Source organism: Pezoporus wallicus, unplaced genomic scaffold (assembly GCF_028554395.1).
Source record: "Pezoporus wallicus isolate ANWC-B61680 ecotype Strahan unplaced genomic scaffold, APGP_CSIRO_Pwel_v1 contig_227, whole genome shotgun sequence".
NCBI classification, from domain to species: domain Eukaryota; kingdom Metazoa; phylum Chordata; class Aves; order Psittaciformes; family Psittacidae; genus Pezoporus; species Pezoporus wallicus.
The window spans coordinates 14,249,643-14,273,874 of record NW_026635704.1 but is presented as its reverse complement, the minus strand read 5'-3'; the positions used below and the strand labels follow the sequence as shown (position 1 = coordinate 14,273,874).

At 40.7% G+C, this 24,232-nt stretch overlaps 1 protein-coding gene across 2 annotated transcripts in view; it reads right to left on the bottom strand.

The window, feature by feature from the left end:
* Positions 1-24,232, bottom strand: part of SPIDR (scaffold protein involved in DNA repair) — a 204,188-nt gene that overhangs the window by 48,024 nt on the left and 131,932 nt on the right. For both annotated transcript variants that reach the window (XM_057397746.1, XM_057397747.1), the window contains one exon: positions 23,578-23,825. In XM_057397746.1, the coding sequence (XP_057253729.1) occupies positions 23,578-23,825 (248 nt within the window). The remainder of the gene's footprint in view (positions 1-23,577; positions 23,826-24,232) is intronic.

Sequence of the window (24,232 nt, the reverse complement as noted above, 5' to 3'; positions counted from 1 at the left end):
GCATTTCCTTTTCTCAGGCTGGGGCAGATCAGCTGGTAAATGAGACTGTTGCAAACACCATTTCTCTTCGTTTATCACTTTGTACTTGCAAGAATTATGGACAGTTGCATTTTTATTGTATTTTTGCATAATAAGCAAAATGAACATTTTACAATCAGGAGGTAGTGACAAAACCAGCAATATCTTTCTCACTGATTTAAAGGGGGGAGAAAAAATAAAAGAAACCATGTTTGCTGTTTTTAAAGAACTGAATGGATATAAATTGTCAGGCTCTGGGTCATCACTAAGCATAGGCCAGAGCATTGGCACGAATGACTGTGTTGTGAAGCCTACAAGCTTTATTTGGTTTTTAGTTCACATTCCTGTAGAGTGAGACATTCTTAATTCGGGAGAGCTACGGGTAAACATTTATGGGAAAAAATTATTAAATATTTCCTTTCACAAAGGTAGCAGGCAAAATAAAAACATAAACACCCCCTGAACACAATGCTAAAGGTGCTTTTTAAGTTAAAATTCATCAAGGCAAATGAGGTATCCATGTTCCTTTCTGACAGGCACTTGGAGCTTTTATTATTGGGAGACTAATATTCCCTCCAGCAGTTACCCTTCATGAACTCATACTATGTTTATTTTCAGATAGGGACAACATTATCCATATGTGAATATGCATATCAAATGGGCTGCTCCATCATATGGAGATAACAGTAATTATTTGGCCCCTATGCACACTTGCACTTAAATTTAGCATTACAGAGGAAGTGAAAATACTTACAAGAGTAATGATACTTGTTACAACACCTGATGTAATACATAACTACTGGTCACTTCCCAAACCTCTCACTGAACTCCAATAGCCTTGAGAGCTGTTTATTGCAATTCGGTTTATGACACAACGCTTAAATGTTCTTACTCCAAAAGGCTCTTGAAAGATGAAGCCCATCTGAAGATTTTCTCTCTAAATATGAAACATTCTGCTTGCAGGATGTTTCAGAATTTTAAACAAATACAAAACACAGTTTATTCACCTTGGTGAAAGAAGTCATTCTGCACATGGGTCTGAAGCTTGAGAGGACAATATGCATAATTGTAACGAAAGCAGAATACAGGTTTTTCTCCTGGCTTTAGCCCTCGGCACTACAGCTCATTCATCTAAGTCTAAGAAATCTACAGGAACACCTAAGAACATATATCAGATGTGTTTTGATCCATGTGCGCAGAAAGCAGAATCTAACTCTACAAGCACGAACATGTTGGCCTGACTGTATGTGGGACGTCAAAGCTCTCTTCCTCATCTGGCCAAAGTAAGGTACAAACTTTCCCTACAGAAAATTCAAATGTACCCACACCACCCCTGCTGCACTTGAAAACGTATGTGATTTTTAGCTATTAAAAAAAATTAGAAGCTCACATCCTTCTCTTCCTTATAGCTACAAAACATGCATGCCAAATGGCTCCTGAACTAGGAGACTGAATGCCATGTCCCACTTTGCTGGGCAGGCAGATGGATTCCATTATGACTAAATTAATGGCTTTCACATTATTATTCCAGGATTAAACCTGCACCATTTACACTTCTTGACTTCAACAACTGCAGGGTAAGACCCCCATGAAACAAACAGACCTATTCCAACTACAGTTAACCCAGGAGCAGTTCCTGAATGCAGAGCACATGGTATATACCACAGAGCATATTGCTTTCCCCAGCAAGTAATTTCCAAAGCTGCTCTTCTCTGGCTTCTTAGGAAGGGTGCTCTTCTCCTGATCCCTCTCTGCATGTCAAGACTGAAGTCAAAAGAGTTTGCACTGAATGGGCAAATCTCCAAGAGCAACCTGGCAGCTTCTTCCAGTCAGGCTGCAAAGACAAGGCAGCTTTTCCAAATTTCATCATGATCATGGTACTCTTAGGGTTTATTAGTTTTATTAGTATTTCTAGTACTAAGAAATACTAATGAATCCAGTACTTCCAGTATTTTATTAGTATTTCCAGCATTTGATACAACAGCCCACAAACTGCCCAGTGTAGCTCAACAAGAATTGTGGGGCATTCTGCAGTATAGCAAACCCAGGGCATATGTTTTCCTGAAATGTCAGGTAAACATCTACAAGATTTTCCTTTGTGGTACCACCTGCTACCACAGTGGTGTCACACCTGAAAAGTCAGTAACAATAAAGCAAATTTTTCTCATCAGATGTCCAATGGCACAATATTCCAAAGATTTAACCTTCCCAAACTATACAAAAGAAATATATGGCAGTATTAGTTTCACAGCACTCTGTGCCACCACAGCTATGCATGAAAATGTAATACAGCTTGGCCTTTGAGGAGAACACAAAATAATTCAAAACCAGAACCGACAGGAGGAAAATAAACTACTTTTTCCTGGGAACTGAGCTATGCTACATAACTGATCCTTCTCAAAAAGCCTCAAGTACCATACTTGTCTGACTGTTCCACTAGGCAAACTCCTGCCTGTTTCTCAGGGGAACTAGGAGTTTTTATTAGCTGGTATTATTAGTCATATGTGTTCAAGCATCAATCATATCTGTTAAAAATGTTGGTGCAATAATTGCAGCTTCTTACTGATGAATGATAAAATGCTGCATTCCACTTCAGCTTATTGGAAATTTCAGAACTCAGGTAACTGTTGCTTAACATAGCTAAAATACAGCCAAAATGAAGGTTTGGTTTGGTTTGTTTTAAAGGAAAAACTTACTTGTATGTGGCTTACTGTATTTCTTCTAGGAAACAATAAAATGGAAAAATGCCCTAACAAAACATCAAGTTATTATGACACAGAGAAACATAATCCTACCTGATTGCCACACCTTTTAAAATTATGTATAAGGAGCCCTTTGTTGCCCCGTTTTTGGAATGTCAAGCAACTCATAAATGATAATCTGGACCTAAATAAATGTATGCTGGTTGAAAATTCCTTATTTATTTAAAGCATGAAGTGACTCACTACTTCAAGTATCCAAAGTGCAACATCTTTCCCCAGTTTCTTACCTAACCTCTCTTCTAAATAGCCAACCTAAGACTATACCAACACGCTAATGACAAGCTGAATTTTTCTTAACTTGTTTAAAACATTCACTAGGCTGTTTTACATATCATCAGAAATGCTTAATATTATTATCATGATGCTACTTTAAAGCAAGAAGGTAGCTTTAAGTCTTCGTGTTGGGAAAAACAGCATTATAAGGATTCAGTTTTTTTATTATTCCCTTAGTGAAATTACCTCAGTTCCTGTATTTTGCCACTCAGTATCATCAAGAATAGCTAGCAGAATGACAAGAAGTGTAAAGATGAAGAAAGGAGAACAACTCTGACAATCTCATCGAGACTTAAAAAGCTCAACATGATGAAGGGCTTGTTGGTTGGTTGTTTTTTAATAAGAGGAAAGTATCCTCACATCAGGGTCACTTCACCTTTCCTTCCTCTTTTCTCATAGCACAGCTATATAAGCTTACATTCTCGGATTCAAAAGACCGTTTCTTCAGTTACTCATAAAGCATTACTCACTCTTGGCCACTGGTTTGTATCAAGTTAAGAAAGTAACACAGAGAGACGTGTTTTTAAAGTGGGGAAATCCCAGCAACCCGCAGACATGAGCAATGAAGATGCACACAACTTCTCAGAGAGTAGGTGAGGGGACCAAAAGGAAGCAAGGTCAAATCTCAGGTCAATCCTAAGTGAAAACTGCCTAAATTGGGGTTTGAAGAATTCCTTGACAAACAAATCAAAACTGCAATGTCCAGCAGCCCCCTCCCTCCAACCCCCCTGAGTAAGAGGCTGTTGCTCTTAACCAAAACTATGCTTGTTTAAACACAGTTTCACCTACCTTCCCTCATTATCTGGTCAGAATTAATGATTATCTGATTAATAAATTATTACTCAATTACCACTTAACCCAATCCCCATCCTCCTCGTACACCTTTCCAACCACAGTAAAAATAATGAATGTTCATCTCACCATCTTCTTTTCACACATCTGCTTCCCCTCCTCTCTTTCCCACTCTCCCCAGATTAACACATTCTGGGATTTATTTTCCTGTATCATATCCAAGAACTAGAGAGCCCTCCATACCTTTTTTGATACAGGGTGAATAGGAGATGCTGGTCCTAAGCCTACCCTCTGCACAGCGTATTCTGCTCTCAAGCTTCTGAAGAGTGTCAGACTGCTGCAGTATTTGCAGTTCCAGCAGAACTCCTCAAACAGTGGTCCCACATTGCCCAACATCCCTCAATCCTCCTTACTCCTCCAATGCTACTTTTTGGGGTTCTTTTTAATCTCACTTCATTTTAGAGAAGAAGCTCCATAGCCCAGCTCAATTCATTTGTTCAGAGAAAACTTTCATTCATCCTGAATGAACCAACTGCTTTAGAGCAGATCAAGAGAAATACAAACTCCTGAATAAAATTCTGATCACTGTACTGCCCTATTTCACATGCTCTGTAAGTGGTATATATTGTGTGCCATATGCCAAAAGTGATTTGTTTATTGTCTTGACATTCTTTACGTTCCCTACACTGTTTGGAATGCCACACTACACAGGGCGCAAGAAGATAAGATCATTTATGTATGCAAAATATGACCTAACAAGTGTGTAAATCCCTTATTTGCATATGCAAGAGAAAGAGCTGTTAGCGCCAATACTATTTGTATGTGCAGTTCTTTGCTTTACGTGCCACATCAGTTGGCAAACAAACAGTAACTATTCAGCAATATTCACCTCTTTCTATGGTATAACAGTGAACTGGGGAGAGAAAGAGAAAGGCAAGAGTTTTATGTCCATTGATAAATAGCATACTGACTGCAAACTAAGTAGTGTAAAAATCTCAAGCTTATGCTGTAAGAACAGAAATCCATGGCTGACAAAATAGCAGAAAATGGAAAGTGCAGCCTGATCAAAAAATCAGAACTGCAAGAGGCTGTGCTGCTCTGGGGGAAAACATGGGTCTAGAAAGAATAAACACAGTTTCTATGTACCCTTCATACATATAAATGTACACACAAAACCCACACATTCTAAGCTGTTTGGTGGGGCTTTTAATCCATAAAGCAAATATAAATAAAACTTACTAAACCTTCCTGTGTTTGGAATCTGAAGGTGGTAAGGTTAAGTACTCTGAAATCAACAGATGACACATAGAGTTTTTAGTTTATATATTCTGCACTGTAGGATATCTGGTATTACATCTCTTTTGAGTATTTTGCACCTGAGCTTCTCAACATATGGTTAAAGAATATCTACTTGTATTAGCATGATCTGCAGCTTGAACAGTCTGTTAACATTTGAATTAGGGGACATTAGAGTCCCAGTGCTGGGTAACAGGAAAGCTGTCAGCCCTGGCACTTGGGTACGTACCACCCAAGCTGCTGCTTTGCACATATGGGAAGAATCATGAGATGCCCCGACAGAGGTAGCTGGACCTGTGTGGTCTATGCTCCAATTGTCAGGATGGGTTGGGGACAGCTTTCTCTCATCTTGAAATATTTCAAGCTGTCTCTCATCGTGAAATATTTCCTGCCTCTGGTGTCTCTCAGCTGTCTCTCATCTTGAAATATTTCCTGCCTCTGGTGGCATGAATCTTTTGGGCTGGAGGAGGAAAGTCTGCCTCTTATCTCTTTCCCCCTTCTCTCTCTCAACCCCAAATGTTTCCATGGTAGAGACAGCTGTAGCTGCTGCCAAAGAAAACAAGGCATTTTCCCACCTTGAGGACATTCCCCTTTGAACATCAAAAGTCTACGGCAAACAATGGAGTTGAAACAGCTTTGCAAATAAAAGGTCACAAGAAGTTTTCATAATGGAAAATATCAGACTACTTACGGGCAGGGGCTGCTTCCAGCTCACAAACACTACACATGCTTGCAAATACACTTCATTTTGGGCTGAACTAGTCTTTGCTGAGATATTACATGGCGCAGTGATGTAACTTGAATTCATTCTCCCTCTAGCTATTTTGTAATCACCTTAATTGTCACGTCTTAAAAATAGAAAATTTTTAGTTCTGTGGGAAGAGAATGACTTACATACGGTAAGAAGCTAAGCAAACTGGGGGGTGTTCTGAAACAGCAGTTCACAAATTAAGCAGTTCAGAAAGTAGGGGAAAGGAGAAAGGGCATGTGCTACCGGAGAGCTTCAGGAGAACAGAGCATGTGACAAGATGCTGATGGAGCTGTGCTTTGCAAGCTCTAGCCAAAGGACAAATGAGAAATGCTAAGAGACCTTGGCTGCCAGAAGCTACTGAACCCATACTAGAGGCCTCCATGGAGACTTGGCAGGACGGGATTCAGCAACAGCAGGAGCCACATGTGTTCTGGGCTCCTGCTCTCTGCTTGTGCATACGCCCAGCCCTGCAAGTACAGCAGACTCCCATGGGGTCATGCTCTCCCATGGCCACCGTGGCCTCTGCCGCTCAAACATCCCCTCCATTCCACTCTCCTACATCATCAGCCTCTCCTGCCTCCTCCACAAGCACACTCCGGTGGTCTTCCCTCTTTCCTGCCTCTCAGAAGTGGAGAGATTAGCAGGAAATCTGTGATACCTCGTTTAAGTGCTGCTGCTATGAAGATAAACAGAGAACACCTAGCCCCTAGACCAAGAGCAGAAGACGGAAGGTGACTCAAGAAGCATTTAGTGTGAAAAATACAGGACAAGCTATAGCTGAACGGCTTTCTGGCACAAACCCTTAGCTAGACTAAATTCCTTCAGATGTGCATAACAAAATAATTCTCCTGGGTGACATTAACGGGGTTTAAATGTGCACCTCAGATATTTGGCATGCATTTCCCTGTGAATTCTGCATATAGGTAAGCCTTCAGCAAAAAGGGAAACTATGATTATCTGCATTTTTTTTTTTTTGCAGTGCTGGGGCAGTAGAGGATGGGAGTGGGGGGCACAGGTTGAAGGCACTGAATTTTTAGGGCAACTCATTATGTTGAAACCAAAAATTGTCATAATTTCATAATAAAAACAGCTTGCTTTGGATTTGTTTTTTATTATCCCACTCCCCCATGAGCCAGAAGAGCTGGTGACTGGAAGCATAGTTGAGCACTTGCTCATTAAAAGAATTAACCCCACTACATGTTTCACATATCACCATCCTGCCAACTCCCATGGGAAGCCTCTCAACAAGACTATCACTCTCACTTACATCCTGCAACTTCTCCCAAGATTTCAACACCTTTCTGTACATTCATCCTTGACCTGAAGTGCCCAGTATGGAAATACCCCTCCAATCTTACCTTCCCTTCTCCTTCCCCACTTAGAAAAGCCTCGTTGGCCAATGCTTTCTTCACAACAGAATGAAGAAAACCTGTGGGTTTGACTAATTGCAAGAACACACCCAAATACATTAGAAGAGGTACTACTGAGAACAAAACATCTGAGGTTTTAGATTTTGAATGCGGGGAATTGAGAAAATAGGACTTGACTGGTAGAGGAAACTGGTACTTAAAGATCACTGATAACTGGGGGAAAAAGGGAGTAATTAAGATATTGTTAAAGTCACTGGTATATAAAGACTGTTTCCATTTGACAGTTTTCATTGCTCCACATGAAGTGCCAACTGGTTTATAGACACCGTAACTTATATTTTCACAGAGATTGTCAATTTAGACTAGTCTGGAAGCTTAATTCAGTTCAGTGCTTCCAAATAGAAAGAGAAATGAAAAGCTGTTATTGGTAAATGGCACCACATGAGTAATAACACAGATTTTTCCTTTTTTTTTTTCACTCTTTTGCCCCAAGGTACATGTGCCAATCATCACAGACTGTCTAGAAACCTTAATCAGGTTCATGCCCCATCAGACTAGGCACATGAGACAAAGCAGTTTGTTTAGACTGCTCACATGCTTTAACAGAAGGACACAACAAATGTGTTTGTGTGTACAGAACAGGCTAAATAATCTACAGAAATCAGTGTTATTTTTCAGTGCTGTCCCTTATCTTTATCAACATTGCAACGTGTATGGATGGCTTTGCCAACCACACCAACAAGGTCTTCAATTCCAGTATCTCCTTAAAGCTCCCTCTTACTCAGCATCCATTCCATTTGTACATCTGTACCCCAAGACAAATGTCTCATTTTTTTTTTCTTTTTAAGCAGGCAACCTGACTATTTCTGAGATCAGAAATACACTAAGATAATACATATATATACAGAGAGAGAAAAGATGCATTAAGCTATTTTGGAAAGGGGCCAAAAGAAGGGAGTTTTCTGGCAATTACACAGCATAAAGAGTAAGGTATATGGTGAATAGATTAGATAAAATTAGTAGTTGTCATCCCATACTGCCTGATGACAGAAACTGCAGCTTTATCTCTCTCCTATCCATGCCTCCCACATATCATGTGCCTCATTAAGATGCTATGGACACAACACATAGGAAAAAGACCATCCTCAAGCAATCAGAGAAAGACATCAAAAGTATCTGGGAAAACTCCTGCCAGATTTGGTCAAAAAGATTTCACGTGTTTGCAGGGTTTAGTTATTTACTACCTTTTCTCTATCACAGCATTTGAGGAATGGGAAAATCCATGCTGTAACCAGGTGCCCTGCCAGGGTCAAAAATGCCTCTTTACCAAAGAACACATGTTCTTTGTGGGTTGGAAAAACTTGCAAGACCCATAAATTAAAGAAAACAGACAACTGACTCAGGCAAAGGATCGGTCAGGCAAGATCTGGCTATGTTAAATTCGTCTGTATTAAAATTAGATGTTACGGAAGTACAGGCTGTGAGAAAACACTAAAAAACCACCTTTGCCAAATATTTGGTAGAGAAAGACACTGCTTTTTAGGCTACATGGTCCTGTAAAAACGTATCTGATACACTGATCTATGTCCACAATATCCAAAGCTAGCAGCACAATGCTGATTGTCCCAGCCATATTTGTGGGAAAATTCTGTTAGATGAAACTGTTTTTCCCAATTCTCCACATTCCTGCAGCTAATTTCTTGCACAGAGGTTTTAGTTTCAGTCACAAGGGCATGAGGAACAAATAAGAAAAGACCCTCAATGGCAGAACAGTCAATTCAAAACAAGCCCAAGGGCCAGCATGTGATGACACTGCATAGGTCATTTCCATAACAAAAACCACTTATGAAGCACTTAGGAGAGTAGTAAATATGAACAAAAATGTTTCCTATCAGATCACAACGAACAAGTTTCCAGCAGATTTACCGAATCATTGTACAAAACATTCCAGCATAAGTTTGCTGGTTTGCATTAAAAGGAAGAATGTGAGCACATCAAAGCTTGACTTTGCCTAAGAAAGTATTCTTCTGGCCCTCAAAAGACTTCGAAATTAGAATGAACTGACCCTTGACTCACATTTGTAAATGTAATTTGGAGCCAAATCACAGAACATGCTCTGCAGGGAAGCCTAGATATAAGGTTTCCCACCTGTATTTGGAGGGTACAGCTGTAAGCACTGTACGTGCATAATTCATGAACTGTGCTTCCAGTGTCTCACAGGGCTTTCAAGAGCTCCTCGCATTCTTTTCAAGTGGATCATTAAGGGTGGTGTACCTAAATGGATGGGTGGAGGAAATGTATCTGAACAGAAGATTAGAAGTGATTCAATTTTGGGAGATAACCTGACTCTTTGTCTTGGTAATACCATAGTTCAACCATGTGAGTTGACATTGGCAACTGGGGCCACTCAGCAGTTTCACATACATAGACTTTTGTGCAGGTGAAAAAGAATAGCATTATAAAGCTTCTCTCTGTGAACCTAAAGGCATAATTCTGTCATGATGATGGCTGATTTAATCAACGTTTTCATGAGGAGGCTAGGCTTAACAAGGCAAACTAAAGCTCTTTACAATGATCTTCTTGAATTCCCCTCTACTTGAAGAGTTCAGCACTGACAATTGGGACAAAGATAACAGAAATGGAAATCCATTCTAAGACTGGTTTACAATGACTCAGAAATCTTCTCTAGTCTCTGTAAAGCACACTGCAAGTAGAGACAGAAGACCTGGTAAGAAGAGAAACAGCAATGATGGTCTTCAGTGCAAGCTACCCTTCTCAAGAGAAGAAAACTTGGAGAGAGAAGCCAGCCCTGAAACTTCCCATTCCAAAGCTTTAACTATTAAAATGACTAAATTAGCTGTGAGACATCAATAAGCTCATTCCATACCTCCTACAGAAATGCAAAGCAGAGGACAGACAAAATTTCCTACTTCTTCTTTTCAGATGCCTCTATTGTTGCCTGGATGAGTGGAGCTGCCAGAATTGCCTGGGGAACACTGACTGACCAGGAAAGGAAAGTGTCATATTGACGCAAATTCCAGAGACCACGGTGCCTGTTAGCTGGAGCTCTGAAAACAGCACTCCTTGTGCCTTCCTCATTCTCTGTTTTGCAGTTGCTTTTGTTATTTATTTTTAAATACCCTTCTGACTAACTATCTTCCAGAAGAAGGGGAAAAAAAGGAAAAAGCAAGAACTGGGAGAAACCAGAGAAGGATAGCTGAGCCATCAATTCCTATGGGCCAAACACTTAGGTCCAATTCATCCTGTGCTACTGCCAGCCACTTACATCACTCATAGCAAAAAAAAATGAGCAGTCTAAACTGGCGTGTTCAAGCCTTGCAGGAGTACTGCTTATTCCCGACTCATCTTAAAAGCTAAACAAAACCCACTTTTTGTACCTGCTTAGCTGCAAAGCACTATTTTGAAAGAATAACTCTTAAACAAGCAGTATGCCACTTAAAGATGCAAATCTCATTATTTGCTCCACTGACAGATTTTACACAAAATCCTCTTGATTCTGGAGAATTAGTTCATTAAAAAGGTGCATGATGTTCTAATATATATCCTATGTCAGCACAAACAGCCTTCGTGTAAACACACAACCATGAGTAACAACTCTGTTTCCATCAGAAGCCCTTTATCCTGCGTAAGAGGTCTGCACGCTAATAGATGTCCTAGGCTAATGCTAACTAGCTACAGCTGGCTCACTGCTATAAAAAGCATTAATGAAAACATAAATACTAACTTCTCCGCTTCCCTCAGCCCTACGTCAAGGCTGCGCAAAGGCATCACTTTCCAAGTGGTCTGTGTGAATGAACTGGCTGCTCTGAACCAGCTCGCTCTGGTTCTCCACGGTTTGTTTACTGAACAGCGTGTGCAGAGACACACTGAGCACGGGGGGCGCAGGGGGAGCGGCAAACCACGTGCCCGCCTCGCTCGCCCAGCGGGTCCTCCCGTAACCCGGAGCCCTGCGTTTCTCCTGGCGGCTCGCAGAAAGGAAGGAAATATCTATTAACCAAGGGGCTGACCTGTGGGCATAAGAATGTCAGTCCACCCCGAAGCTGACGGAACACAGCCCGGTTCTTACTACTGTGTTTTGCTGTAATGTCACTTTGCTTTGCTCTAGTGCCGTTACAAATTCAGTTGTAATAAATAATACACGCAGCGACATACACGGAGCAGAGAAATGACACTTTATGCCTCAGGGTTCTGCGTGCTCTCCAAACTTACTACAGGGTTTATACTTTTATTGTGCCAAATAGAAAACAAAATTGCAGAAAAGTGAAAGAGACTCAGATTTATCCAGTGCATATTCAGAAAAGGGAAAAACATCTATTTCTGCTCAGTGGAAAAAAGGATACGTGCAACTCCAAGATTTCGGAGTTGCAAATTTGGACCAAAACATCAGGAAACTGAAGTGCTAAGACACTCCATGATTTTTATTCAACCGTATTGTGTGCACATACATTCTTCTCTCCTTTTTGACTATTGGACTGTTTCTCTGCTATTATAAAAGGGTTGGTTTTATTCTGAAAGCAGTTACTTTGTCACTATCTGCATCTATGTATTTCAGCAGGTGACTTCAGACAGAGACAAACCCTTCAGGTCTTTGCTGGGAGGCCAGGCACACACAGTTACACTCATCCCAGTTCCTTCCAGTCCTGTTTGCTGCTTCCTAAGAACTGTCACAATCTAACACTGTACGAACATTAGCCCACCTTAAAGGGGAGCCTTCCTTTAGAAGCACATAAAGCATGTTAACAGGGCTGCCTGTTTTCAGATGTATTTTCCACCTCAAAATACTGAATATGTATTTTAAAACCTGAGCTTCTGAAGTCCAACCAATAAGTAAGAATCATACCTAGCTTTTTGTCCTTTTTTTTTTTTTTTTAAATAATGGAAATCCATTTACGCAGGAGGCTGAACAGGAGGTTTTGGGTTCTTCACCCAAAAAGCTTAGAAACACTCAAAAATATGTTTGTAAAAAAAAAAAAAAATCTTGTTTCTAACTGTCATGATTCTTCATTCTGATGATTTTGCTCAATGCATGACTTTTAAAATTTCCTCTGATTTGTATTACCCAGACAGCAACTCAACCTGGTGGGTCACCCCCAAATCCAGCTTCTATATATTTAATGGGGATGAAACTAAAGTTTCATCCCAGAATAGAATCTATTGTATTTCATCTAGAATAGAATCTACTTGTCTGTGGAGGAGTTTCCTAATTCTAACATGCAGATGTTACCCAACACGGTGCAACCCTTTGCAAGCATTTAAAAATAAATTATCCATTTGCAGTTTGTTGGTTTGCTGAAGTTCCAACCTCTAAATAAGACACGGCACCTCCTATTGCTTTATCTCCCTTCTGCTCGGTGTGTATAACCTGAGTTGCAACTCAATTCTTACAAATCCACGACCTCAGCAGAGCCCCTTCTCACTTACACCAGTGAAATGCAAACAGTCTGAGAGCCACTGATTTTCCTGTCAAGTCACCCACTTCAAATACCTGTTTTCACAGGATGTTATTGCTACAATGCTCCCCTAAACCCTAGCAGTCCAAATACAGATGATGACTCAGATAAACAGAAGCACCAAGGTATAGATGAGCTCCTATCACAGCTATTTTTAATCATGACTAAACAGCTCAAGAAAGTTTTGGAAGTTTTCAGTTCCTTTGCAAAGGAAATAGGCACTTACAATTAAATAGAAATAAAAAATTAAAAACACTTTTGCAGAGATTAAGCACTGAATGTTTTTGCTGACAATCTGTTCTACTTCCCATTTACATTATATATATGGTCAGTTATAGCTCTGTATTGAAGATATGAGTTGTTGCAATCCAAATAATTTCCTTTCACATTTTTTTCTCATGTCAAATAGAATTTACAAATTTTGGCATTTGTTCAGAGGCAGGGGAAAATGCATAATCCCATCGTGATAGGACAAAGACGAGCATCTGTAGCTCTCGTAACTAGTTCATATTTGAATTCAATAGTGGAGAAAGCTGCTGCCTCAGGGAAGAAACACATAACAGGAACTTCATAGGCTCAAGGGAAATAAATGGGCAGACAGAAAGGTAACTCACACAAAATGGTATTTTAATACCCTGTGATGACTTTAATATTCCTCATATGAGGACCTCAGCTCTACTCATTACTTCCTTCTCCCATGACCAACACACTCCCACATCTGGGACTCTCCTTCCATAATCTTAACTACACTAGCCACTTCTGTGAAGTTGGGACTGTAGTGTAATCTGTTATCCCACACCACTAATGGTGTGCTCTTTGTACTTTCCCTGTTCACTTGCTCAGAAACAGAAGTGCACATCTCCTTTCCGGTGGAGTTTCTGCAGCATGTGCTATAAAGGGACCACAACTGCACAGCTGTGGGACTGTACCCCCCCTGCCAAGCACGCATTCCTAAGTATGTGGCTGCCCTTGGTCTAGAATAATTGGGAAACTACTGAAAAATATGGAATAAGAATAAAAAAATATGGAAGGCAGATGCAGGGACTGTGAGAATGAAGACCTTGCGCCCATTGTAGGAGAGGATCTAGTTCAAGACCATCTTAAAAATCTGAACGTGCACAAGTCCATGGGGCCTGATGAGATCCATCTGCGGGTCCTGAAGGAGCTGGCGAATGAAGTTGCTAAGCCACTGGAGATCATATTTAAAAAATCATGGCAGTCAGATGAAGTTCCCGATGACTGGAAAAAGGGAAATATAACCCCCATTTTCAAGAAGGGGAAAATGGATGACCCGAGGAACTACAGACCAGTCAGTGTCAGCTCTGTGCCTGGCAAAATCTTGGAGCAGATTCTCCTGGATGGCATGCTAAGGCACATGAAAATCAACAAGGTGCTTGATGACAGCCAGCATGGCTTCACTAAGGGGAAATCCTGCCTGACCAATCTGGTGGCCTTCTATGATGGGGCTACAGAACTGATGGATGGGGTAGAGCAGTTGATGTCATCTACCTAGACTTGTGCAAAGCATTTGACACTGTCCCACATGACATCCTTGTCTCTAAATTGGAGAGACATCAATTTGATGGATGGACCACTCGGTGGATAAAGAGCTGGCTGGATGGCTGCACACAAAGAGTTGTGGTCAATGGCTCAATGTCCAGCTGGAGACCAGTAACGAGTGGTGTCCCTCAGGGATCGGTGTTGGGACCGGTCTTGTTTAACATCTTTGTCGCTGACATGGACAGTGGGATTGAGTGCGCCCTCAGCAAGTTTGCCGATGACACCAAGCTGTGTGGTTCAGTTGATACCCTGGAGGGAAGGAATGCCATCCAGAGGGACCTCGACACGCTTGTGAGGTGGGATAATGCCAACCTCATGAAGTTTAACCAGGCCAATTGCAAGGTCCTACACTTGGGTCAGAGCAATCCCAGGCACAGCTACAGGCTGGGCAGAGAACAGATTCAGAGCAGCCCTGCGGAGAAAGACTTGGGGGTGTTGGTTGATGAGAAAAGGAGCATGAGCAGGCAGTGTGCTCTTGCAGCTCAGAAAGCCAACTGTATCCTGGGCTTCATCAAAAGGAGCATGACCAGCAGGTCGAAGGAGGTGATCCTGCCCCACTACTCTGCTCTTGTTGAGACCTCACCTGGAGTACTGTGTGCAGTTCTGGTGTCCTCGACATAAAAAGGACATGGAACTGTTGGAACAAGTCCAGAGAAGGGCCACAAGGATGATCAGGAGACTGGAGCACCTCCTGTATGAAGACAGGCTGAGAGAGGTGGGGCTGTTCAGCCTGGAGAAGAGAAGGCTGCATGGAGACCTCATAGCAGCCTTCCAGTATCTGAAGGGGGCCTATAGGGATGCTGGGGAGGGACTCTTCATTAGGGACTGTAGTGATAGGACAAGGGGTAACGGGTTAAAACTTAAACAGGGGAAGTTTAGACTGAATGTAAGGAGGAAATTCTTTCCTGTTAGGGTGGTGAGGCACTGGAATGGGTTGCCCAGGGAGGTTGTGAATGCTCTATCCTTGGCAATGTTCAAGACCAGGTTGGACGAGGCCTTGGGTGATATGGTTTAGTGTGAGGTGTCCCTGCCCATGGCAGGGGGTTGGAATGATCTTAAGGTCCTTTCCAACCCTAATTATTCTATGATTCTAATAATTTTATATTTTTATAATATAAAAATATACGGTTTCCTTAAAGCCATCTTCCTATGTAAGGATAATGATGCTGTACAGCAGAAAATAAGAAAGGACCTTGCAGTGACAGCACAACTTCCAAGTGTCATATGGCAGCACAATTGCAGAGGGAGTAGCAATAGGGTAGAGACTTCACCACACCCTACAGGGAACTTTGCTCCTATCTGCTATCTACATTTGTGTGTATGTGGAAGACAGTGGACAACAATGTCCTGGGCAGAGTAGCCCTCACAAAGAAAAGCTACCTTCTGCCTTCACTTCCATCTTTGCATTCTTCTTTCCATTGCTGCAGACACAAGAAAAGCAACTAGGAGCAACCAATACCTTCACCCCACTCTCAGGTGGCCATATGAAGTCAGCTTTCAGATGTAGCCCTTGCACATCTAGTTGCACAGATCAGTAAGTGCCTCTGAGCTGGAAGAAGAGCTGCACAAAGGTCCTTACAGTTGTTGGTGGTAACTGCCTGATGGCTCAGATTAGCACCTCCAACAGGGCAGGATCTGGAGATGCTTCTGCAAGATCTATCTCAATGACTGGCATACCACCAGAAGTAAGAGTGCCAGAGATGGGAAACCACATGTATATAAGATCCTGTTATCATCTGATATCGAATAAAACACAGCCCACAACACAAACATGTCAAAAAAGTACACTTTGCAACTTCATGACATTGTTCTTGGTCCATTTAAACAGGAAACTTCTCTGAAATACATTTTTCATTCAGTCCTAGCCTTAAGCACTTATAAAGCAGGTTGTCCAGAGAAGCCCACACTGCAACCAAACACAGTTTACGAATCAAGTATCAAGATTCAGTGAGTTACAAAACCATTTTGAACATATATCAGGCAGTATGTATTAGGTGAATAATCTCCATTTTCTTACTATAGGACTAAAATTACAAAACTAATCAAGTCTCTCTTAACTGCCATTCCACTTGAGTCCTTACACTGCGAAGTGTAATACACAGTAAGTTTATCCCAGGTTTCTGATCATCACTTTTTTTCACTTGAGGAGTATGTTCTTCTCCAAACCCTGTGAAGCCCCCTTTAGCCAGAGAGAGGGTTGAGGCATTAACCAAAATGAGTTTGAGGATTTCAGCACAGCCTGTAGCAGATTCCTTGCCAGTGTGTTGTTGCTGACTGCCTTTGGCTGTGAGAAATACAACAAAACCAGGAGGCACTGCAGCCAGTCAGGACTGGCACGTGAGCATAAGGTAACTTTAAGTGCAGTTGTAAGTTACATACCAATTTTAAACCCCAATGCTTACTGAAAGAACTAATCATGACTGTCTTCTCTGAGGAACTTTATATTTTATTCATATTGTTTGCTGTATTTTAATCTTTTGTATTCTATAACAGAAAGTGTATAAAAGCTTAAGATACAGGTGTACAGACCAATATCCCAGCAATATGGCCCCTTTCACAGTCTGTCTTGGCTTAACTACTGGAGTGTGCCCATCGTTTTAAAACCAGATAGAACAATGTATTCCTGACTCTGTACTCTTTGGGACAAAATACCTCCTTCTTCCCAAAAGAGTAAGTTCGTAACACCTTTCCAAGGAGTATTGATTTCTTACATCTAAACAGAACCTTTTACAAAGCTGATGACAAAAAGTTACTTTGAAGAATCTTCCTTTTTGGAAACTTGCCTTTGTATTAAATCTGTGCTGATGTTTCTTCCGACATCCACTGATCTATGCAGATACTTGAGACTATGTGTACAAAGACTGTTTACCTGCCCAAGGTGCCCAGAAATTACATGCAATACTTGGGTGGTTAAATTTCTCTCCTAGCTGCTAGCTCAGCATGGCCATCCAGGCATGTATAATACTTATCACTGCTCACAGTCCTTGCCTTTTGTCCCATGATACCAGGAAAACAAATTCCAGAGACAAAATCTGGCTTTTATAAAAACTTTGGAGAGCTCTAGCACAACTTTTAACAATTCCTCCACGTCAGGACTGAAGTCATGTAGACAGTGAAAGGTAGAGGAGTAAAACACACATGGAGGATTTCTGCTCTTATACAAAAACTCAAGGGAAAAAAAGGTCAAAACCAAGGTAAAGATTCCATACCTTTTACATAGGCCGTCTTAGACTAATTCTCAACAAATAACAGTTGCTGGAAAATTACTATTCCTGGTTTAAAACAGACAATGTACAACAGCACATACCTTGATTGTGGGTCTAGGGCTGGAAAATTACCTTTTCAGATTGTTTGCTTTCTACTCCCTAGTCTGGTCTCCACTATAGGATAACATACAGGGGACCACTTTGCTCTTCCTCATTTACACATTCCCTTGAAAATAACCAGTTGGGTGCATACAGCCTTAAAAGAGACAGCAGTGGGAAACAAGGTGTTCAGGTGCCATAAACCTTCCCTAGATTTCTAAAGCCACTTCATCAGATGTGGGAGGTGTGAAAAGGTATTGTTACAAGGTAAGTGGTGGTGAATACGCAACTACATCATGATGTTTCCAAACCATTTATACATCTCTGTTATTTATGTATCTCTGCAATTTCTCTATCATAGGGTAGAGCTATCGGTTAAGTAGAGCTGTTCCTCCTTCTTGACCAACAAAAGGCTTGCGGGTGTGTGACACTCTTCTGTGAACATATGGGCACTTTACTGATCAGTTTAAGCACTTGGGCAGGGAGGAAATACAAGCTAGCAACCAGTGTCTTGTCTTTGCTGAACGCACACACAGTGTTAGTGTTGGCCATCTGATGGCTGGTTTCTGTTCCTGCCTGCTTGCTTTCCAAAAAGACTGAATCTCTGTCACACTTGTGGTCTATGCTGGCTGCTGTCTTCTGGAGACTCTTTTCTGTATCAGCAGCTTTTACCACTGCCCTGACATTTTAGAACAATGGCAAATTGATTAATTGCCTATTCCCAGTGCAGGGCCAAAACCCGGTGAGGTATGTTGAGGGGTCCTTTTTTTCCTTTGTACAGAGTATATCAGATAACAGTGCTTTCACCTTGCCCTTGGACAGAATAAGATTATGTAAATATTTAGCACTGAAAAATAAACGGTAATGTCAAATTAACAAATTGTTGTACTACAGTGGCACTGGAAGAAGCCCAAGTTCCATCTATCCGTCTGTACCACCGGCAGCAGGGAAAACAGACTTTCAGGGCTATCTGGGCAACAGCACAGGGAAACTACAGTGTTAAATATATAATACACTTTATTGCCCCAGCCAGACAACGTGATACCAAAGCAATTTTTCCAACAGCCTTTTGTCCTTATTCTCTGTTTTGGTGGCTCCAGTTAGAGAATTAAAAATAGAGCAGGGTGGAGGCAAAGGGGAATAATCCAAGTGTCAGAGAGTCTTAACTGTGAAGAAAAAAAAAAAGGAAAAAAGCAAGAGACTTCAGAGCAGAAACAGGTTACTAGACCTTGAACCACAGCTGTCAAGAGAACTATTACAGGTCTGCCAAGGAGCAATTAGACTACTTTGCAATATCAGAAGCACGTATCTTCTCTTCTGAGAGGGATCCGAAAAAGGGAAATCAGAGAAGCTTATGGAGTATTCTCTACTGCACTTCAGTTACCTATTTCCTGTTTATTTCCCACTTGAAAAATCACATCTCAGAAACATAATGTAATTTTAAAAAACTTACATTTATGACCATTCCATTTAAAACATTTTGTTGAACAAAAAACACAAAAAACAAATGGAATGCTGTAAACAGATTTAAGTCAGCCACAAAAAACATTCTGACAGATGTTAGCATCTGTGAACATGGATCTTTCACGACACTCCTTTCCAATCTGGGCTCTTTTCAGATAAGAAGACCTCCATTTTTTTTTGTTGTTGTTGTTTATTTCAGTATGCTTTATAAAATGTAAGCTAGGTTTTCCACACCAGAAGGGTGACTTTTCGATATATGAGTCCACCTACTTGGAATGTTAGTTGCAGCACCTGACATTCAACTTCTAGTTGTGCATGCTGCCAGACAGGTTATCCCATTGGCTAGATTTGTTTTAAGATAAACAGTGAAGATCATTGGACAAAGAAAGAGAGGAAAAAAGGAAATCCAACTTTGAAATTAATTAACTTTACAGAATTACTGTTTGCAAAAAACCTGTTTTATACAGAATTACATATGAGCAGACTACTCAGAAACTTGCAACAACTTGCTAGAGCATAATGAATCCCAGCAACTATCATGTTTCTGAGGGCCTGCTCAGAAAGAGAAATGTGACTTTCCCCAAACTTCTGTTTCTTCCAGCCACTCAAACAAATCCTTGGCTTCTCTAAATATTTTGCTCCCCAAGGGTCCTGCTTGCATGGCAGCAGGCCTTTCCACTGCTTTGAGATCTGGCAACTGGCAAACAAAGAGCAAAACCAAAAGAACTATTGATGACTACTGCATAGAGGCTGAGAACATTATGTTTTAAAGTAAATGTACTGCCTTTCCTTTGTTCTTGGAATAGACAGTTATAGCAGGCTAGAGTGCTAATTTTCAGGTAGGAAGCAGGACAAATCATACGCCAAGAGAAACAACCAGAAAATTTCTCTAGTTACCCACAAAGATTTTAAAATGTGGATTCATAGCTATAGCTAGCATTGTTTTATATCAGCAGTGGTTAGCTTTTCCTTCTTAATAGACAACACCCTTTTCTCTCCAGCCTCCTCATCCAAATCTCTGACCAGTTAAACTGCCTAATAGTCCTAAAAATGCATCTATTTTAGTTTCACAAACAACCAGCCATATTCTTTAAGGCATAAAACTGACCAGCTCTATTTTTTACTGAACTCACGTGGCCCACTCAAAACAAACAGATACTGGCAAGAGCAAAATCCAAATTATACACTGCTTTATCCCAGGAACACAAAGTACAAGGCCGACGCAGTGAGTCAGACACCTCAGCACCAGTGAGCTGCTCAGGTTGACAGGAGTTTCTTTGGGATCTCTGTACATGTGAGCCAGGCCTTTTTTGAAAAGAGTCAAAATAATCGGGTTTACACAAACGTGTCATTAGCAAAAGTATCTCATCAGAGGGGAAAAGGCAGTAAAAAGTATGCTAGGAATGCTGGAAATGAGCAGGCAGTCACGGCGAGTCATATTTTCTTCTCTCCCCCCCTCTCTAAGAAACTTCTTCAGCATGAAAAGTCCATTTGCAAGAACAGTTAATTATGGGGGGAAAGGCAAATAATTCAACAATAATTCAGGGAACGTGGGACCAATTTCTGTACAACAGAAGCCAGAGAACTCCTCAGTCTGTGTTATGATTTCTCAGTGTCCTCAGAAAATGCTTTAAATACTTCAGCTAAACAGACTTAAACCCATCAGACGTATCCATTTGTCTATCAGTAAGAAGCCATATTCTACATATGTGTATTTATGAACAATAAAAGCTAGATGCATATAGGCATTTCTGTGATTTTTATCTTTTACCAATTTTTATGTTTTTAAGCAATTAAATGAATCCATTTCCTTACAATGAAAATAGCAGTTTCTCCCACTATTTGCCAGTCTCTTTCTAGAAACTGGATGTCTTGCACAAAATGCATCACTTCTCCTCTTCCACATTTAATTTCATGCCTTTTTTCAGCTTACTGTGTTTTTTATGCTTCCCTGTGGCAACAACATCTAGGTTATTGTGGAGTGCTACAAAAGAAGATACACAATAAAACAGCCTGTCCAAAATACAAACCAAGTGACTATTCATCTACCTTGATATCTAATTACAAACTTCTGTTCATGAAAGAATGAATTATCTAACTCATCTTGCCTCATAAAATACAAACCTTTACGGCAGTTTCACTTCACAAAAAGAAGTTTACAAAGAAAAAAAAAAGTTGTTTTTTTTTTTAGTCACAAAAGAATGAGCCATCAGTTGGTTCAAAGAACTGCCAGAAGGCGTTGGACCCTTTTGCTCACTATCAGGTGACAGACACAGACATTTTTGACAGAGGAGAAAAGTCTCATGTGGATGTCTATCAGGTATGGAAATAGCAGCTGATAAAGCAGTATGAGGTGTTTTCCATTCCTCAGTCTTAGAAGAGTTTGTTCTCTTCTTTGCAAAAGAGAAAGTGGGTTGTTTTTCCTCTTCAGGATCCACGAGACAGTCTGACAGCTGCAAACAAGGACAACCAAGCTCTTTTCTGGGCTGGGATATCTATAAAATGTGAGGAACTCGGAAGAGGCCAGTTTAACAACTGCACATGAGAATAGCCAGCTACAGTATGTACTCAAAAGCAACGGACTCATTTTTTCTTTTATTTCATTTCTATTTCAAGTTTGACATAAGGAGTGCAATCTGAGATTTCTGTTTTCTTTCACCCCATTCCTGTGAAGGGCGTGGGCTCAGGCAGGTTAACTACCTCAAATGGCGTGACTGCAAGTTAAGTATACTTTTGGTTAAAAGTAGGAAAGGAAATACAGAGACAGTATTGTCATTTGAACTCTGCTAGAACTGATGCTGCTAAAAATCAGCTTGAATAATAGACTGCCAGCTGCCTTGACTTGATCAAATTTAGCCCTCTGGAAGAAAAGTCTAGACAGAGGAATACTCACCTCAAAATCACATATTGATGTGAGACTGGAAAAATACTTTTCGTCTCAGTTTTAAAAAAATATATACTACAGCAAGAACAAATTAAACATAAAGCAATGAGTTCACATGACAAGACGTATCGATTGCTTTTAAAAAAATAATGCAAGTTGAGGTTAATATAACTATTATATGCAAAGGAGCTTTTTAAAAAATACTGGGGACACGGCTGTTGATAATTACTTTCCTGTGAGGGATGACTGAGCTTGCATTTTAGGAAAGAACAATCTTCCTGAATTCCTCCTGGAGGAATTTCATTTATCAATGAGTGCTGTAAATTATCCAGTCGCTTACAAGGTAGTGAGAATTGGGAGAATTCCAGTATTTCAAAAGCTCAGGAAGAAGGACCTGTGAGCATGCTACTACCCACCAGCAGGGTGGCTTATTGGAACTCAAATTCTTCAAACCTTGAAGAATCCCTTCAAAGCCTATTGCAAATTACATCTGGAGAGCTCTCAACGGGGCCTTTTAAACTAATTGCACATCTACAGAGCAGAAAACTCTGCGGGAAGAGAAATCTTCTAATGTCCTGAGAGGCCAAACTTAGAAGCTTTATACAATCTCTGCCACTGTAACTTTCCTTAATGAGCTTCCTGAGTGAAAACAAAATTGAATGTATCTTACCTTTCAAATTTTTTAAGTCATCATGAGCCAAACGTTAGTGCAAAACCAAAGGAAGGAAAATCAATAACAGACACAGTGATCTCAGATTGAGAACTGCGGAGAAAGACTCTGAAATCACTATTTGGTCTGAAACCTTGGGGATCATAACAGGAGAAGGAGAGGATGCAGCAGTTCAGTACTGATCAGAAGGGAAAACTGTGCTTGGCATAGCTTTTGTACTTAAGAAAACGAGGTCCCATTCTTGATTCCCTACACAGGAAACAGACCAGTATTAGGATGCAAACACTAAACCAGAAATGCTTAAAACCACTGGTCTGAAGCTGTATGCTCCACAGGTTTTGCCTATAAGATTTATTCATTATTGTTAATGTTTTGACACCAGATCACTTTTTACTGCAGAGAAGCTGAACTGCTGTGACCTCCAGTTTTCCGGAACTCAACAGGAGCCTTTTCCAGTGGCTTCACAATGGAGGTTTGCATGTCTATGCCTATGTTTCTCTAATGGAATCTATGCAAAATCCCCATTTTATAACTCCATCTCTCTCTATATTTCTCTTTTGCTTCAGGAGACCACTCTATCAGCATAACTTACTAGCAGAGCGTACTGGAGACTGAAATAGGTAAATGGTAAATAACAGTTATTTTGTTAAACGCAACGAACAGTGTAAGATGTTGAAGATCATCATTGGTTTTAAATTAAATTCCCATTAATTTGTTTTAAGTCTTCTGGTGATGACACAAGCTATAGACAAACCCTTCCCTCCTTTGGGCAGGACTACTTCTGTGTCACACCATACCGACTAAATAACTACACCACTTCCATCAAGAGCTCCACACTTTGCTGAGCATGCTTATTCCCTGCAGGCTGGCGATTAAGAATGACATTTCCAAACTCCCTCCTTTTTAGTTTCTCATATATCACAGCCTCAACAGAAAAATTCCCATGCATCTTACTACTCACCTAACATTTGGTGGATCTGAATTTATGATGGGTGTTGCACAAAGAGGCTTGTTTCCTTGAACGTGGCTTCCATAACCTCTTGCAGGCAAACAGTACACCCTTTGGATAACGACTCGTACATGCGCTTCTTTCCAACCCACTGCTCCCTGGCTTTCCACCATTTCAAGCAGAGAATCATTAACAGCACTCTGTGCTAAGGGATGCTTTTCCGAATCATAGTTGTTACAGATTTGTGGAGCACAAGCGACCTGGCGAAGGAAAACCCATTAATAGAAACATTTCATGGGGGCCTTGAAACTATGCAGTGCTAAAGAGTAAAACTTCAGCATGAAAAATCACTGAAAGAAATGCAAAATCAGTTTCAAAATACCTACTGCACCTAAACTATCTTACAGACTAGTGGCCAGTATTTACTATTGATTTTTAATGACCTCTCAAGAGAGCTGAGCACACACAGTGCTCTCCTGTATTTAACTCATACTCTGCACTGACCTAACTCAGTCCATGAGAGATGAGGGTGACACCAGCAGGAAAACAATTGATACCAGTATTTATGATTCTTCCCTTTGAACTGAGTTTCATTTTTAGTTTGTTGATATTTTGCTCCTTCCTCTTCTAAAATGGGTCAACTCCAACTTGAATGCTTCTGAACTTT